Genomic DNA, 14,823 nt, shown 5'->3' with positions numbered 1-14,823 from the left:
TTGTTTCCAGATAAACTTCTCTTTAAACCACCACCTTTTAGCACAAGTATTAGCACAGGCAAATCAAAATATATAAACTAACATTTCAGTGATTGAGTTTAGCCTCCCCTTCTCTCTTACCTGATGATACATAGGAAGTAGCAGCTCTTGTCTCTCTTTGATGCGTTTCCTGATGGCAGCCTGTTGTCCCTCTGGCAGGTCTGGCTCAGTAAGTGCTCTGTTCAGCTGGTGGATGGTTGGGTCAAGGCGGGACATTGCCTTCACTATGTCCTTCATCTTAAACTTGATCTCCACAGTCCCCTCGGGTTCCAGCACTCCTCCTCTGGGAAATAAGATTGTGAGTGGGTCATAATTTTTCAGACATCTGTGAGGGAGTTTGATATGAAAAATGTAGTGGGGTATAAATATGAAAAGAGGCAGTCAAGAAAATTCAGTCTGGGTTTGAATATTCAGTAGTAGGAATAAAGTAGACAAGCAAATAGAGCTATAAATTGTTTTCTTTGTAATGTTAAAGTCCTGTAACCTAACCTAATGTATCATGGAAAGGGGTGTTCTTGGAGATTTTTGAGGATATAATGATGAAGGAAATTTATCAATACGGAACTTATGGCATACACTAATAACAGTAACAGAATTAGTAATAATGGTAGTGGTATTCATAGTTGTAGTAATAGTATTGGCAGTAACAGTAGTAGTGATGATACTGGAGGTAGAGAAGTAGTAGTAGTAGTAGTAGTAATGGTAGTGGTATTCATAGTTATAGTAATAGTAGTAGTAGTAACAGTGATAGAGCATCAAACACACCTGGACAATGGGTCTGCATACATCTCCATGTGTCGCTGGTTAATGGTTGGGTCTATTACCACCCAAGCACCACCTCTCAGTTCAGCATAGGGGGGAATGTACACCAGGATTGGCTGACTGTACTCCCTCAAGGCATCCACAATGTATGCGCCAAACTTGATCACCTGCTCATACATGTCTGCGTTGGGGAGGTAGAGGAAGGCAGTCAGGTGTGTGAAGTGACAAGTGGTAGCTATGATAGTAATATAAGTTGTAATGGCAGTAAAACATAATAGTAACAGTGTGAAAGCTAAAAATCACAACATAGAGGAAATAGAAATTGTAAACATAGTAGTAGTAATAATATGAAAGTTAAAAAATCATAATACACAGACATCATCAACATAACTGTGCAAAAATGGTCACAGTGGGAAATGGCACATCATCTTTTGTCTAAGTTATGAAGATAAACATTCTGGTTTTGAGTATTTCCGTCATTCATACTCCAGTCATACTGAGGTCAGGAAGCACCACAGTTGTACCTTTCATGCCACCAGAGAAGCCCCTCCAGTTAGCAAAGATGATGAGTGGCAGTTGTTCATGGTTCAGGTCCCGGATGGCCTGGGACGTCTTGTAAGCCGAGTCAGGAAACCACACCTGCCCCGCCTGGGATACTGTCTGTCAGAGAAATAAGCCGATTAAAGGAGAGTATTTGAAATGTTACACTGCTGAAATAAAGTAACAGGATATATCAGGCAATTAAATAAGATATATGTAAATATGAAGAGAGGACAAGATACAGATGGCTCCTAACTTGATGAAACAGCATTCCTATCCTTATTTTTACCTAGACTGACATGCAAACTCAAGGGATTTCAAAGTATAAACATCATTAACCGGAAGTAAGTTGTGACGCAGCATCACTTCCCACTGCACTGTACCTTGGCCTCTGAGTCCAGGTTAGCAGGATCAGCCAGAAGGTTGAACTCCACAGTGCGAGTCTCCACACAGATGACACCCACTGGGATGCCACCAAGCCTGGCCCGTCCACTCACCACGGTCTGTGCCCACGGCTCCATGATTTCCTGCAACAAAAAGATGGGATGAGGCAATTATTCAAGGCATTCTGCACAAAAGGAGGCACTTACACCAAATTGCCAACTCTAATGCTTTTCTTATATTACCGTTCAATATCCAGTTACAGTCAAATATCCAAAAAACCTGTCACACTCACTGCCTTTGTGTATACCATCTTCACTCAATCTTACCATGACCTGATCTACTTGTATCATCTATCAAAATTTGCAAGGAGAATGACAACAGAATAAAGAAGGCTTGATACTGATGGGTTTGTGCTGAGACCAGTTGAAGAGGATGTGCCATGTTACTCACTACCTTGTTCTTTTCTCGGCTGACTCGGGTGAAACATACTCATTGATTCTAACGTGGAACATGGAGTACAAGCAACCTACCTGGAATGAGTCCTTGTCAAAGAAACCACTCTCCCAGTCATTTGGGTTATTAGGGTTCGGTCGTCCAGCCAACAGCCAGCGAGGGTCGTATGGTGCCCGGCCTGGCATGAAGCCGACTACTCTCTCGATGGGGTCCACTGGGTCCAGGATTGGCAATGGTGACTCCTTGGTCTGGGGTGGGTAAAGAAGGAGTGTTTACAGGTGGTGGTGGTGGTGGTGGTGGAACAAATAGACAAGTGAATATGCAGCAATACTCCGCTTAACGAACGTTCATCTAACGAATTTCCTGTTTAACATACTATATAAAGTTAGACCAAGAAGTCCGCATAACATACAACCACATCTGTTTTAGCGAATTTTCTGGGTTTGAATTTGCCGGGTGAGGGACCGAACGTGGTAGCTTCGCTGTGATTGTCCGGCTCCCCGCCTGTCTCTGGTGCTCCTGGAGCTGGATCCAAGATTCTTTAACAACCTCAGAGCAACCTCCTGCCGCGAAATGGCTTCCATGAACGCTTGGAGGGACGGTGATGAGGTTGCTCTGAGGTTGCTGGGAACACCACCTCTGGAGGTGGTGTTACTGTCTTGTATATGCATTTATGTTCACAAAACAACATTTCTATTAGCTTTTTACAAACCTTACCCCAAAGAAAAGATTGTTTTGTAATGCATAAAGTGAAATCTTACATGGAATACCAAAGAATAAAGCAGAGATGATGAGACCGGCCACAGACCGCGGTATTTCATTAGTAATTCACTATCACTCACTGCCACAGGGTCCAGGTTATCCTCATGGCATGAGCGTATATGAATACTAAGATATGATATCCATTATAGCAGGCAATAGAGGAGTGGAAACAAATTTAATATCATGATGAAAGACAACACGCCAATCTAATAAGGTCACAAGAAGAAGAAGCAGTGGCCAAGTCGCCGGAGTCTCCACCGTCTGTGGCCGATCTCATCATCTCTGCTTTATTTTTTGGTAGTTCATATAAGATTTCACTTTATGCATTACAAAACAATCATTTCTTGAGGGGCAAGGTTTGTAAAAAGCTAATAGAAATATATATATATATATATATATATATATATATATATATATATATATATATATATATTTTTTTTTTTTTAACCCATGTGGTAGGTTGGGGACCAGCCCAGAACGCATTCCCCCTATTTCCATTATTTCCTATGGGAAAATTACGTCCACTTAACGAATTTCTGCTCTACAAACAGCTTTGACACCCCCTATCCTGTTCGTTAATATATATATATATATATATATATATATATATATATATATATATATATATATATATATATATATATATATATATATATATATATATATATATATATATATATATATATATATATATATATATATATATATATATATATATATATATATATATACTGTACAATTAAATTAATGAATAAAAACAGTGACAGCAATACATATTTACAAATTGTCAGACAAGAGAGAGAGAGAGAGAGAGAGAGAGAGAGAGAGAGAGAGAGAGAGAGAGAGAGAGAGAGAGAGAGAGAGAGAGAGAGAGAGAGAGAGAGAGAGAGAGAGAGAATTACTAAACAGCCCCAATCTTCACCTTGGGGACGAAGGAGAGCCAGTTGAGGATGGTGTGAATGCCCTCCAGGTCGTTGGGAGCCACGGCGTGTGAGATGCCGTTCTTGTGCATGATTTCCACACCGCCCAGCTGAGAGTTGCTGCTGTACACCTCCCGCCCCAGCAACTATGGAGGAACAACAATCACCTTTATTAACCCCTTCAATACTGGGACACATTTTTACCTTGAGATTTGTGTATGATTAGACCATTTCATTGACATTAGGAAAGGTCTAGAGATGTATAGACAGTCTTCACTATTTTAATTCCCCCATGTATCTGAAGCTGTATAAAATCACTAAATAGTAAATAGAATGAATAAGGAAATGCATAAGGTTACTCAAGGGGTTAAGTGTGGAATAAGAGACATAATACTGTAAAAATATCAAAATTATTGCATGTTCTCTCACATTAAGGATTACTACCGTGGTGACTGCCATGCTGTGATGATGATTACCCAAAGTTGACTTATTATTTTCTCCAATTCTAAATGCAGAAAGACCAGAAACCTTCAGAAAATTCATTTGAAATATTGCAAAATGTATGATATCTATGTGAGAAAGCCAGGAGTATTTTTCTGAATGTTTCAAAGATATAGGTGACAATGTAACACTTCTCAACCATTTATTACACCAAAAACAAGAGTGAGCACAACAAAACCACACTACTAAAGACACAAATAAAGAGATAACTCAGAAGAAGTGTTTAAAAGATGCAGATGACTCAATGTAACACTTCTCAACCATTTTTGACACACCAAAAGGAAGAGTAAACACAACAAAGACACAAATAAACATAACTCGGAACAAGTGTCATGATCACCTTATTGAGCGCACTGAAGCCTGTGAGGATGATGTGTGACGACTCCACCTGCACCACACGCTGGCCGAGCCTCACCAGGTAAGCCCCAATGCCAATAGCGCGGCAGGTCACCATGGAGAAGGTCACGATTTCATTGTAAGCCTGGGATGTCTCACCAGCAATCATACCAGAATGTTGCAAGTTCTCCACACCAATGCCATCATCCTTACCTATGTGAGGGATAAACTAGTCAAGACATAATGCTCTGACTGATACTCCAATGCCACCATCCTTACCTTTGTGTGTAAGAAATCATTATTATTTTCTTTTATATGTAAGGAAATATGGCAAAGGGCAAGAAAAATTATTAAACAAAAAGGTCCACTTAGATGCCAGTCCACAAGCAGAACTACTGAACCCTATGACTGATATTTATATGCTGTCATCTTTATCTATGTGTGAAAGTTCAACTAGCCAAGATACTTAACCACTTGACTTATTCAGTACATCTTTCCTTAAGTGCTAATCTGAGACATGCTTGCTTGTTCTGTAGCCACTTCCGTTCTTTAAATTGGGTAGATATTGCCATCCTGTTTTATATCTCTGCTTTCTTGTGGATGCTTCAAAGATTTCATGCATTGCTTCTGGTCACGTTAATTATTTTGTATCAAAGTGAAAGGCTTATATAGAAAGGAAATCCTTGGTCCCTTACTCCATTCTTTACAGTCATTCTTTACAACACAAGAGGGAACATGGAAACACACACTATTGTCCCACATCTCCAGGCCAGCTGTACTGCCTACCACCCAGACACAGACTGGGCAAAGTAATGATAGCATACCTATGATGTGGTTGATCTTATAGTGTGCATTATCCTCATCATCTATCAGTTCACAATAGATAGAATCGAGTGGACACCTTCTTGTAGTCCTCTGGTGTCAGGTAAAGGTACTTGAATCCCTGCAGGAGAGGAACACAGAATTAGTAATGGAGGAGTTACTTTTATGAAGATACACAAGGAACATATTACTTCCTATTTAGACACAGGCTCATATTCCAAATGTTGTGGCACTAAAATATACAAAAAAAATGACTCAGATTTTCATATGCAGTTTCCCACTACATAGACAAGATCCATGTTAAAACAATGCTAACCTCATGAAACCTCTTGATAAAACCATTACTAACTTCAATTGTGTAAACTCTATCAAAAGATGATGTGAAGAGACACAAATATGACGATACAGTCCCTAGTAACGTCACTCACTTTGTCAGGTTCAGCCGGGTCCTCCCACGCCACCTTGAACATGTGCTTGATCTCCTCGGCCAGACCAATGCGAGCACCTGAGTTTGCCGCTATGTATATCCTTGGAATCTGCAGAGATGAGTTTCAACATGAAGGAGTGAATTTTCTCTGCCAATAATGCAGATTGTGCGTTTGTCCATATAAATGTTACGGTTTTGTTTATTTGAGAATATTCAAAATAGAACTAAATAAGTGACAAAAACTATAATGAAGCAGAAATAAAATAACAAGTAAATGGGCCAAAATCTGCTAAAAAAAGTAATGTAAGACTAGAAGAAAAAAATGAGACCTCAAAAGACCACTCAATACACACAAAACTCCTGGAATAAACTAAAGCAAGACATCAAGACATCCTTCCACAATGCACCAGTAGCTTCAGACACCCACCCTGAGCTGGCGAGCTAACTGGGACGCCTTTAGAAAGAGAATGTCCTCGTGGGGGCCGAAAGAGCCAATCTGGTAGGTGATGTCGTTGCAGATGACGATGATGTCCCTGCCGTCTGGGTACTCTGGGGTGTGGAGAGTCATGCGCCATGCCACCATGCCAATCTGGGGACATGCCACACATGGGTAAGCAAGAGGTGATAGGAGATTGCTGGACTCTTGGTACATAAACACACAAACATTGAGTGTTGTTAAAGGAGGAACAAATGTTATGGCTGTTATATAATGTGGCTCAAGAATTATTACAGCTTCTACTACTACTGATTATTGTTGAGGAATTAGTATATGTAGTGCTAAGTGCCATGAAAAGAGGCATTCAAGCATTGTATGCATGTTTATAATAGTATGTACTTTATCTCTCTTTTTTTTTTTTTTTTTTTTTGAGTAATTTACTGATTTCATATATGATAAGCTGGTGTGTCTGTGTCTTATCCTTGTGGAAGACCATTCAATAATCAAGGCATACATGAATTATTATTAAATCATATCAATAATCATTGTGGCTAAATGTCAAACATTATTCTAATCAGACATGACTGTTTACACCATATTTCAACCAACATTTTTAATTGGTTTCAAAGAACATAAAACTGATAGCTACCTAATATAAATAATGATTTATGATTTAGTAGGTAAAATGTCATTCCATCATTCATTACAAATACATAATAATTATATAGTTATATAGTTGCATTCAGTCTGCAGGCGGTCAGTAACAAAGAGGGTAAAAAGTAATTTTCCAAGAAATTTCATTTACACAAAACCTCAAAATGATCAATCAATTAGTTGTATTAGTAATTCATCTTAGTGCCTTCATAACTTTACAAGATTTATATCATATTACTTTGAAATCTCACTCTCACTCACTCTCGCTCTCACTCACTCACTCTCGCTCTCACTCACTCACTCTCACTCTCACTCACTCACTCTCTCACACACACATCCACTCTCACTCCTCACACACACACCCACACCCACACCCACACCCACATCCACTCCTCACACCCACACCCACACCCCACACCCACTCCTCACACCCACCCACACCCCCACACACACACACACACACACACACATGGTAGCTCAGTGGTTAGAGAGCTGGCTTCACAAGCCAGATGACCGGGGTTCGATTCCCTGGCCGGGTGGAGATATTTGGGTGTGTCTCCTTTCACGTGTAGCCCCTGTTCACCTAGCAGTGAGTAGATACGGGATGTAAATCGAGGAGTTGTGACCTTGTTGTCCCGGTGTGTGGTGTGTGCCTGGTCTCAGGCCTATCCGAAGATCAGAAATAATGAGCTCTGAGCTCGTTCCGTAGGGTAACATCTGGCTGTCTCGTCAGAGACTGCAGCAGATCAAACGGTGAAACACATACACACGCACACACACACACACACACACACACACACACACACACACACACACACACACACACACACACACACACACACACACTACACTAAACAAAAGGAATACATAGCTTTAAGATTCTCATCTTATACAATGAAACAAACATTGACAGTTTTAAACAGCAATACTGAAACCTTTATATTACCTTCAGAGAGTGGTATCAGAGCAACCTAATACTGATGCTGCGCTTCAAAACACAAAAAAATACTCTAGAAAATTGCAACTCTAAGAAAAAATAAAGAAAATAAAGAGCAGCACACCCTCCCTGCACCATTGTTTTCCAGTCAAAGTCACATGCATGAAAAAATACAAGAGCAAAAGAATCGTCCCTTGTAAGAGAGGAAGTGAAGGGACAATATATATACACATACACCATCTTCCCACTAACTACACAGATGAAGGTAAAAACACCACATCCCCACCCACTTACCATTCCCACCATCACCCATCACCACCCTCGACGCCCCACCACCCAACGGGCAGAGTGAAGGTGAAAGGGTATTGTTATAGATCTGTCTCACCCAGGCAGTCAAGCCATTCCTGGTAACACTGTGTACTTCATTTTCATATACTTCATTACTGTCAAACTTTATTAAAATGATCAGTTAGGAGATTGAATATAGTGGTTAAGGTATGTTAGTAAAAGATTGCAATAGTAATGATGTATATGACAATGAAGTACACAATTCTACTCATCAGGAAAATGGTTTAGTCTGCCAGTGTGAGATAGCTGTGGTTCAGTAACTTTGGCAGGAGTCTGCATGTTATAAAGATGACCAAGATCCCCCAGACTAGTGTGTGTTGCACTTTTGTGTTGGAAAGTGTGCACATGTACCTCCTTATTTATCCAGGAGCTGTTACTGGTCCCTTTACCAGTGTTCCCTCCTCCATTAGCCTGCAAGAAGGAAAGCAGCACTGCACATGTCAAGCCCTTAATGGGTGTGTTACCTTCATGTTTTGGTTTGTGTCTCTTTCCAGCTCTGGTTTATGTTCAGTGTGGAGGAGCCGAGTCAGTACTGCAGTTCCTCAGCAGACTCTTTAACACAGTTCAATGAGTTTTACCTGTTTCTTGGTCATGTCATATATTTGTAAAGAAACACTGAAAGGAATGAATAAATAAAGGAGGAATCTATGAAGGGGAAAAGAAGACTGAAGATATTAAACAATAACAACACAAAGTCACAGAAGTCAGCACAGCTAAGACAAGGCCATCATAGTTCTCAAGGGACACTTACATTGTTCTCTCCAGGCAGCCTCTTCTCCTCCACCAGCTGATCATCCTGGTCCAGCACTAGCTCCACCAGGCTGATCAGGTGCTCTGGAATGTCCTCATTCTCACCTGGGAATGTAGAGAATGCTTCACATTACCAACACAATCTTGTCCCTTTCACAACTAGATGAACAGTTGGATGTGAAAATGAAGCAAAGAACATCAAAACTTATGTGGACAAAGACAAATATGAAGTCAGGATAACAAAAGCATCACTAATATTCTGAACACTACAACCAGGTAAGTATACACACTGACACACTCACCTCTCTCCTTCAGATGTTTCTCCCACTCTCTCTCAAGGGCCTGACGGAACATCTCGGGGAAGTCATACACATAGGTTGTGCCGTTCTTTTGTGCCTGGAATCTCTTAAGCTGCAGGTAGTCCTTGGTCATGTAAGGCGTGGAGATGGGCAGGCCGTGAAGAGGACCTTGGCGGATCCCGAACCCTTCAAACTTGATCTGCAGGCCCAGCACAGAGTCAGTATGTGTTGTGAGGTGGTGAGAGGCACTGAGGCATACAATGTTAATGGAGATTTATGAGATACTTAAAACTGTGAACACACTGGATACACTTAGATGTGAAAAAAAATATATAAATAGGTAAATAGAATGATATAATACAGGTAACAATAATAAATAAGGGATCATTTGTGTTGTCTGATTCTTATGCTAATGTGATGATTGAAATATATATTAAATTGTATGAACTAAAAGTAATGAAATCAACTTCTCTTATTACTAAATTCTAATTCTAGCTATGGAAAATAAGGAAATGGGTTAAACAAGTTGAAAGATTCGTCAAAATGGTTTCACTGCAGGCTGAAGACAAACAAATGACACAGATACACAAGACAAACTAAGTAAATCCACAAACTAAAAAATAATCAACTAACATAAATCAAAAAGCAAATCTGATTAACAAAACACAGGACGTTAGTTACTAACACTTGTCTCAGCTCACCACACTAGTGATGCGCTGTGCAGACCTAACACTGTTTCCTGCTTTGTGCCGTCTGCTCAACACATACCATACCAATTTCACTAGAACCAATCTAAAAGTCCACTATAATCCAGACCAAAGAAACTGGCTCTGTCCACCAGTAACACCTAATGATCTAAGACAGGTCATACATCTGTCAGTGTTGGGTCAGTCAGGCAGCAGAAGAAAGTGATCTGTGTCATTATGCATCACGATTTCTGTGGTACAACGTTTGTGTGTGTGTGGATGTGTAGTATGTGTGTACAAACATCTGCACACACACAAACATATTCATTCACATGCTCGCCCACACATGTTCAGGCAGTAAATGGGACCAGTGGTAATACAAAAAAGAAGGACATGTTAGTCAGGTCACTGTTGCTATTCTACACAACCCAAGGCAACACAAAGCCAGCAGTAGTGGGCTGAGGCTGGAGTACCGAGAATGATCCCCGGGTGGGCCAGGTGTAGCGCTGCCAGTTGCTGTAATTTGCTGGCCGGCTGGCTGGGTCTATCTTATACTCGCTAAATTTGACCTGAGGGTGCCAATGGGGAGAGCTGTGAACCAACGCCAAGTATTTTTGAGGCGAGGATTTTGTCATTTCTTATGCTTTGCTCACTCCGATGGTACAAGAGAGAAAGATTATGGGAGAAAGGGATTACATACAAAGGTGAACCATTATCATGACATGAGTGAGTAAAATAACAATGACCTTTTTCAGTAGCAGTGCATTTTAAGAGGGAACAGTGAATACACCAAAACAAACAAAAGAAAAGGAATAATAAATGCACCACAAATACACCAAAAAACAGAATGAGATAAAATTTTAAGATATAGAAATAAAAGTACAAAACATATACCCAATCGGAAAAAAAAAAAAAAAAACATTCAATAAGGCATTTTGCATTCAAAGGTTCACTCAGACCAAAATCCTCTTCAACATGATCTGAATGAATCTTTTAGCTCAGTGACTGCTGGTGAGAGCTGGACACTTGTTTCTTTACTTAACCAACTCAATGGTGAGTATTGAACAAAAATACAACCACACACACTGAAACATCGAAATTACTTGATAACTTCCATTACTGTAGTATTTCCACTGAATATTTATATGAATCTAGAAAACTGATTCATTGAATGACTTATGATGAACAGTTCACATGGCACTACATCAACTGAACAGAAGCCATGGCAGTCACCGGGCTAATGCACAATGCCTGTATAAACCAGAGTGTCAAACCAAACGCTTGTCTCCTCACCTGTCCTGTCAGCTTGTCAGTGATCTCCCGGTACAGATGCATGTCCAGGAAGTAGCCAGACTCATTGGACAGTGTGAGACGAATGGGGATTGTCTTGCTGTTTGGCGTCTGACGGATGGTCATTTTTATCTCCGCCTGAAGCACTCGCAGGCTCCACAACCGACGGCCGTACCGATTGACGATCGAACGAATGGAATCCTCGATCTAGAGCAGTGAGGGATGTTTAGGTTTAAGTGAAGGGAAGAAAAGTGTGGGATGGGTTAAAAAGTGATGGAGAGGAGTGTACCTAATGATATGTGAAGTTAGGGATGACAGAATCTAAAGCAGTGTGGGATATTTATGTTTAAGTAAAGGGAAAAAAGAAGTGTAGTAAGGGTGGAAAAGTGATGGAGTGGAGTGTACCTGATGATATGTGAAGTTAGTGATGGTAGAATGAATGGAGTCCTCAATCTAAAGCAGTGAGAAATGTTTATGTTTGATTGAAGGGATGAGAAAAAAGAAATGTAGAATGAGAGAGCAATGGGCAATATGTGAAAGTAATGATAATAAAATTGAATAGTCATCAATCTAAAGCAGTGAGAAATATTTAGGTCTATGTAAAAGGATGAGAATAAAGAAGTGCAGGAAGGGTGCGAGAGTAGAGGGAAATGCACCTGAAAATATATGAAGGTAGTGATTATAGAATGAATTTCATAATCTAGAGAGAAGTAAAGCAAAGTTTAGGTTTAAGTAAAGAGATGAGAAGAGATGTAGGAAGGGTGGTAAAGTGAGGGAGTGATGTGAAGTAGCCAAGATGTAAAGGTAATTGCTGTGGAAAGTGTTATGTGAACAGCAGAAGGAAAATATGAGATGCCACAGTAAATAACAAGTATGCTAAGAAATGCAGGAAGAATAACGAGATAAGTAACAAGTGAAGAGATGTTAGACAAAGGTGAGAGAAGAATTAACATATTCTCCTTAATTCAACTCTGACCAAATCCAAATAGTAAGATCACATCAGATAAAGTATATTTGGAGGCACAATAAATAAGTCCTAAGTCATATCCAACAAGGAAAGTAGAAGCACACACATGCAATACTATTATCACTACTACACACACACCTTGGATGGATTCATGATAACCGTAGGGACAAAGTTGAGGAACACGTGGTTGCAGTCAGTTCTCTTTGCCAGGGAGTGAGAGAAAGCCACCTCCAGCTCATCCATGGCCTCCAGTAGCAGCTTCTCTCCCTCCTTCTCCAGGTACTCAAATGATGCCTCCTTAGTGATCAGGTCGGAGTGACGAATGATTGACCGGATGAAGAAACGGAAGTCTGTCACCTCCTGTCCGTCTGCAACCTGTCAAAAATGTAGCAATCGTATTGAGTTTATTTAGATTTCTGAGAATTACAGGCACATGGAAAGGGTTGGTGTAGCAAAGAACAATGATTTTCAAGGCAATATTGTGTGAAAAAGTATGTTTATAAACTAGCTTGACTCAAACCCTGGTAAATGGGTAAACATACAAACACACACACACAGCAAGGAAACCTGACATTTATAAGATAGGAAGAAAATTAAAGAGAAAAGGAGATAAGGGTGTAGTAGTAGCATGCTCATCTCACAACTGAGAAAGTTCATGTCCCGGACACAGCAAGACAAATGGGCAAGTCTCTTAATGTGTAGTCTCAGTTCACCTAGTAGCAAGAAGGTATGGAATGTAATTTAAGGGGTTGTGGACTTGCTATCCTTGTGTGTGGTGTGTGTGGTCTCTGTCCTACATGAATAAATCAGTATAAACTGTGAGGTCTTTCCATGGATGTGACCAGCAGACAACCATAGGCGAATGACACACACACATACACACACACACATACAAACCTTAGCTTTGGCCAGGTAGAGATGCATCTTCCTGTTGGCAGTGGGCAGGGCCTCTAGGTCATAGGTGCGCAGACGGTTGATCTCCAACTGGAAGGCCAAGGCAGGCTCCAGGTGGCGATAGATGCGGTCTTCCTGGAACTCATCCCTCGCCCTGGAAGATGGTGGTGGTGGTGATGTGGTGGTATGTGAGAGTCAGTATATGTGTTGTTATAGTGAATGTGTATACATACATATATGAATTCATTCTTTCTCTCTCTCATTCAAGTGCCTGAATATTTCATCAAGAACAAAAGAATAAAAAGAGAAACAAAAGAATATAGCAACTGATGCTACAAAATACAGCATTAAATAAATATTACAATATGTATCATAATGCAATTTTCTACTCCAGTTAGTGTTTGAGTCAAACAATAAAAAATACACTAAGTTACAAATGCCATATTAATCCACAATACTGTAATAAAACAGCTTGGCACAAATCCCATACGACAAAACTCAATACCCAATTAAAGCATCCAGCAATCCACAGTACTGCCACAGTGCAGAGCAATCAACACATACCTGTACATCCTGTACTGTACTGTACTGTACATACTGTACTGTACATACCTATACAACCATCACTCAAATCGCCTGCACACCACCTCTTGTACTTCAGACTTAAATCAGCTCAACTGTGATTTATGATTGAGTTATGTTCCACAACCCCTAAGCTGAGAGGGAGCCAGGGTACAAACAGTTAACACTTTGCCAAAACACTTTGTTTCCAATCATCATCAATTGTGTAGCCCTTCATGTCTAATCATGCTAAACTAGATGGTAATAGTTTCATGCATGACTCATCTTTAAAACTGGAAAAAATTCAGAATCTCTAGATCGAGAAATGTATCTGTTGAGAGATGAGAGTGCAACTTTCAGCACGAGGGCACACAGTGTTCAAACAGCTGCCTCAGTGTTAAGGTGAGGGCAGCCTCACAGCCACTCTCTATCCTGAGGGTTGCCATCAAATGTGTCACACCCACAACTTACGGGGTTGAAACTTTTATGAATTATGAATAGCAATGAATTCATATACTGGAATGAATTATATTCTATTAATAACTTCATAAAATAACAAATGAAGACCCATCTTTACCACACTGGCACATAGATACTCATGTTTACAGTACATGAGTGTTTGTTGGTCATGTGTGATGTGAGAGTATGTACAAGTCAAGCTGTGCACTGGCCGGTACAAGACATCAATGCCCTCAACACTGACACCCAAGCTAAATAATTTCTGAATAAGTCATTTTCCAGATGGAATCAAAAGTAAATGTGACACAAGACTCAGATACAGTAGTGCAAGCTACCCCAGAAGCTACTCATACTTTAGACAGCGCTAGCACAAGACAGTGTGGCCCAAGGGCAGGGCAGTGCACCGCCAGGCTCCTGTACCTTGAAGTAGTGGGCTGGGCATTGTGTTTCAAGAGATGGATTGGTCTGTGATGGAAGACAGCAGCACATCACTAGCTAATCCATTACCTCACAGGCCTTATCTACACTGCATTAAGTATTTCATGTATGAAAAATAGGTATAAACTATGAAAAAAGATTACGTATGCAAAACACAG

The 14,823-nt window shown here is 40.3% G+C and overlaps 1 protein-coding gene across 1 annotated transcript in view; it reads right to left on the bottom strand.

Moving 5' to 3' along the window:
* The window catches only part of LOC123507376 (acetyl-CoA carboxylase-like), a 45,169-nt gene that overhangs the window by 7,649 nt on the left and 22,697 nt on the right, over nt 1-14,823 (bottom strand). Inside the window, 19 exon segments of the mRNA XM_045260172.1 lie at nt 121-322; nt 805-982; nt 1,326-1,461; nt 1,725-1,868; nt 2,256-2,426; nt 3,863-4,006; nt 4,702-4,910; nt 5,522-5,586; nt 5,588-5,640; nt 5,948-6,055; nt 6,374-6,535; nt 8,673-8,732; nt 9,073-9,176; nt 9,374-9,569; nt 10,530-10,625; nt 11,350-11,553; nt 12,452-12,688; nt 13,211-13,361; nt 14,648-14,692. Of these exon segments, the coding sequence (XP_045116107.1) occupies nt 121-322; nt 805-982; nt 1,326-1,461; nt 1,725-1,868; nt 2,256-2,426; nt 3,863-4,006; nt 4,702-4,910; nt 5,522-5,586; nt 5,588-5,640; nt 5,948-6,055; nt 6,374-6,535; nt 8,673-8,732; nt 9,073-9,176; nt 9,374-9,569; nt 10,530-10,625; nt 11,350-11,553; nt 12,452-12,688; nt 13,211-13,361; nt 14,648-14,692 (2,665 nt within the window).

The sequence above is a fragment of the Portunus trituberculatus genome, chromosome 22 (genome assembly GCF_017591435.1).
Source record: "Portunus trituberculatus isolate SZX2019 chromosome 22, ASM1759143v1, whole genome shotgun sequence".
NCBI lineage: Eukaryota > Metazoa > Arthropoda > Malacostraca > Decapoda > Portunidae > Portunus > Portunus trituberculatus.
Note: the sequence above shows the minus strand (reverse complement) of the source record. Positions and strands in the feature narration are given on the sequence as shown.